The sequence below is a fragment of the Salvelinus sp. IW2-2015 genome, unplaced genomic scaffold (assembly GCF_002910315.2).
Source record: "Salvelinus sp. IW2-2015 unplaced genomic scaffold, ASM291031v2 Un_scaffold3582, whole genome shotgun sequence".
Lineage (NCBI taxonomy): Eukaryota > Metazoa > Chordata > Actinopteri > Salmoniformes > Salmonidae > Salvelinus > Salvelinus sp. IW2-2015.
Window position 1 is genome coordinate 54,991 of NW_019944860.1, and position 4,347 is coordinate 59,337.

Below are 4,347 nucleotides of genomic sequence, written 5' to 3' on the forward strand. Positions count from 1 at the left end.
TATCCAAGTAACCTTGGGTCGATCAAAGAAACCAAAACTGATTTAATGAGCTATTCACAGTTTCATTGTACCGAGACAAGAATATGCTACTTCAGGATCAACCCGGAAGTGTTATAAAAATGCCTTCTGGAACATGTGAACTTTCATGTCTTAATAACAAACTCGTAGTCCATCTGTAAATACGAATACAATTGTTAAATTACTAGCCTAGTTGGTTTGGCCACGGACAAAGACGGGAACCAACCCATTAGCTATGATTGGCTGAGATAATTTATGGGCTGGACATGTCGGGAGATGAGTTCTGATTGGTCTGCCATGTAGCATGCTTCTGTCTATAATGTGGGCTGCTCAGTATGTGTTAATAATCMTTTCTAGCATAGTTTTTTAGAAATATATAACGTTAGCCATCGAGAACTACAAAAGTTTTGCTAGTTTTCTCAACTTTGATGCCCTGAATTTAGCAGGCGCTATCGACAGATCAGTTGGAAAAAGTTGATGGGTTACTTTGTGTACAGAACACAGTCAGTGTGAACCGGAGTGACTTGACACAACGCTGGCCAAACAAGATTACATGTTTTATTTAACTAGGCACGTCAGTTAAGAACAAATTCTTATTTACAATGACAGCCTACCAAAAGGCCTTCTGCGGGGACGGGGGCCTGGGATTAAAAATAAATAAATAAATATAGGACAAAACACATCACTACATAAAGACCTAAGACAACAACATAGCAAGGCAGCAACACATGACAACACAGCATTGTAGCAACACGACAACACAGCATGGTAGCAACACAACACTTTAAGGCAACAGGGATCCTCAAATCAATTAAGAGGTGTCAGAGTAGGTTTAAAGAGCTATAATCTCAGCTAAAATCAGACACATTTACACACATTGGCTTAAACAGTMAAATAATAGATTCGATTCTGGGGTATACTGGGCTTGGTGTGGATTGCTTTTACMCAGCATGGTAGCAACATGACATGCATACAAAACAGAATATAAAAGGTTCCAGTCTGCTATGTAGTGTTCATCCATGTATAYGGTAAGAGTCTAGCTACTTTTTCAGATATTATACGTTTCTAATTTAGCCAGAAAGCCATTTTCATTGCAAGTYTGTTAGCTAGTGAACGTTAGCTTGCTGGCTCACTCACTAATGTATGAGTTGGGATTATGGTTTATTGTTTAKCTAGCTAGCTACATGTCTAAACAAAAGACTCMATTTTGCCAGATTATTACATGACACATCAAGTTAGCCAGGTGTTTCTGGGGGTGATTACAGCCATCTATTGTATTACATGAACATGTCTAGACAATAGTGATCCATCCACTTAGCTAGATGTGTTTGGGGGGTGGATATCGCATTTCCTTCACATGACCCATCAATTTAGACCAGTGTGTCGGAAGAATCATCTAATAATGATTAAATATTTGTATCCGGACACTTTCTATTTTTGATATTGATAATATGCAAATATACAAGTAACCATTTCACTGTACCGTTTACACCTTCTATATCCTGTGCCTGTGACAACTAAACGTAGAATTCATTTGATATGTGTTTACCAGAGAGGGTAATGTGAACAACAACATGACCTGCACTAAARTCAGATTAGGATAAAGGCCAAGGACTAGATCAAGTTTATTTTTACCTGGAGTTTTTCCTTATTGTAGGTTACTACGTTCACCATTTTTAGTCTTAATCTTTGGTTGTTTATTACACTACTCCCTCGGTTTAGCACATGGCCTCACATGTGAATCCTTAAAGAGATGGGTGGGGCTAAGGATTAAGAGGGTGTGAACGATAGTGAATGGGTGTAGACAAAGAAGAGCTCTCCAGTAAGTGTGCCAAAACATTCAAAGGCCATTTTCTCAAAAGTGACATTACAAGTTGATCAACTTTCAAAGCAGAATTACTTTCCCATTGTTCCTCAACTGTCGTATATTATATACCATTTTCTAGCTCAGTCTCTACTTTTATCCAATGAAAAAAAACCATTTCAAATTTCACCACAACATGTTTTCATTGCTTTTTATAATTTCAATTTATTTTCATGTAAAAATTCAAAAGGCGTCACACCAAAAGGCTAATAAACTGACCCGTTTTATGGAGGAGTAGATAAATATTTCTGACAAAGCTTATTATTTTCAGACCGTGTGATCCAGCTATGTCTTCTGTACTTCCTCATTCCAAGAGATAGTGCTCCCGCCGTGTGACGCGGTCATCAAGGCTGTGTTTGACCTCTAGGTGCGTGCCCACCAGCTAGTGCTCCCGCCGTGTGACGTGGTGATCAAGGCAGTGGCTGAACTATGTCGAAACACTGAACGGACTTCAAGCGACTGGAGGCCATCGCTAAACGACATTTCGACACATCACAGTATCACAGACATCTTCAAGACACTCACAGGTACTCGCAGACATTCATTCAGACACTCACAGGTACTCGCAGACATCTTCAGATACTCACAGGTAACTCGCAGACATCTTCAGACACTCACAGGTACCTCAAGACATCTTCAGACACTCACAGGTACTCCAGACATCTCTCCAAGAACACTCACAAGGTACTCGCAGACATCTTCAGACACTCACAGGTACTCGCAGACATCTTCAGGACACTCACAGGTACTCGCAGACATCTTCAGACACTCACAGGTAACTCGCAGACATCTTCAGACACGCTCAACAGGTACTCGCAGACATCTTCAGACACTCACAGGTCCTCGCAGACATCTTCAGACACTCACAGGTAGCTCGCAGACATCTTCAGACACTCACAGGTACTCGCAGACATCTTCAGACACTCACAGGTACTCGCAGACATCTTCAGACACTCACAGGTACTCGCAGACATCTTCAGACACTCACAGGTACTCACAGAATCTTCAGACACTCACAGGTAACTCGCAGACATCTTCAGACACTCACAGGTACTCACAGACATCTAGAGCAGCTCACAGGTACTCGCAGACATCTTCAGACACTCACAGGTACTCAACAGAACATCTTCTAGACACTCACAGGTACTCACAGACTCTTCAGCACTCACAGTACTCGCAATGACATCTTCAGCACTCAAGGTACTCGCAGACATCTTCAGACACCTCACAGGTACTCACAGACATCTTCAGACACTCACAGGTATCGCAGACATCTTCAGACACTCACAGGTACTCACAGACATCTTCAGACACTCACAGGTACTCGCAGACATCTTCAGACACTTCACACGGTACTCACAGACATCTTCAGACACTCACAGGTACTCGCAGACATCTTCAGACACTCACAGGTACTCGCAGACATCTTCGAGACAGCTCACAGGTACTCAAGACATCTTCAGACACTCACAGTCAGAACACCTGACAGGGCTATATTGAGTACATTGCATCACCTAGCAGGGTCTTCAAACATTCACAGGTACATTACTGGAGGGATGAGATATCAGGGCTATTAAATAACCTTTTGTGTTGATTTATAGCTTTTGACTGAGTAACATGGCTGTTTCTTATTCAGTCCAGTTTAACATGGCTGTTTCCTATTCCAGTCCAGGACTGATGACAAAGTTGGTCCGCTTAAGAAAGCAGTGGAGTACTACTCAGCAGCCAGCAAGTCTCAACACTTCTCACCTTACCAAGGTAAGTTCACCTACTCACCTTCTCTCTATAGCCGCCAGTAGACTGAGGCGGAGAGAGAGAGACCTGAAGGCGGAGGAGAGAGAGACTAGAGGCGGAGAGAGAGAGACTGAGGCGGAGAAGAGAGAGAGAGGCTGAGGCGGAGAGAGAGAGACTGAGGCCGGAGAGAGAGAGACTGAGGCGGAGAGAGAGAGACTGAGGCGGAGAGAGAGAGAGACTGTGAGGCGGAAGAGAGCGAGAAGAGACTGAGGCGGAGAGAGAGAAGAGAGACTGAGGCGGAGAGAAGAGAGAGAGAGACTGAGGCGGAGAGAGAGAGAGAGAGCTGAGTGCGGAGAGGAGAGAGAGAGAGAGACTGAGGCGGAGAGAGAGAGAGAAGAGACATGCAGGCGAGAGAGAGAGGAGAGACTGAGGCGGAGAGAGAGAGAGAGAGACGTAGCGGAGAGAGAGAAGAGAGAACTGAGGCGGAGAGAGAGAGAGAGAGAGAGGAGGAGAGGCAGGACGAGAGAGAGAGAGAGATGAGGGGAGAGAGAGAGAGAGAGACTGGAGGCGGAGAGAGAGAGAGAGAGAGACTGAGGCGGAGAGAGAGAGAGAGACTTGAGGCGGAGAGAGAGAGAGAGAAGAGAGACTGAGGCGAGAGAGAGAGAGAGAGAGAGAGTAGAAGGCTTGAGGCAGGAGAGAGAGGAGAGAGAGAGAGAGAGACTGAGGCGGAG

At 44.3% G+C, this 4,347-nt stretch overlaps 1 protein-coding gene across 1 annotated transcript in view; it reads left to right on the forward strand.

The window, feature by feature from the left end:
* The window catches only part of LOC112076110 (constitutive coactivator of PPAR-gamma-like protein 1), a 44,243-nt gene extending 40,562 nt beyond the window's left edge, over positions 1-3,681 (forward strand). The window contains exons 4-6 of the mRNA XM_024142994.2: positions 2,250-2,337; positions 3,103-3,143; positions 3,550-3,681. Of these exons, the coding sequence (XP_023998762.2) occupies positions 2,250-2,337; positions 3,103-3,143; positions 3,550-3,681 (261 nt within the window). The remainder of the gene's footprint in view (positions 1-2,249; positions 2,338-3,102; positions 3,144-3,549) is intronic.
* The last annotated feature ends 666 nt before the right edge of the window (positions 3,682-4,347 follow it).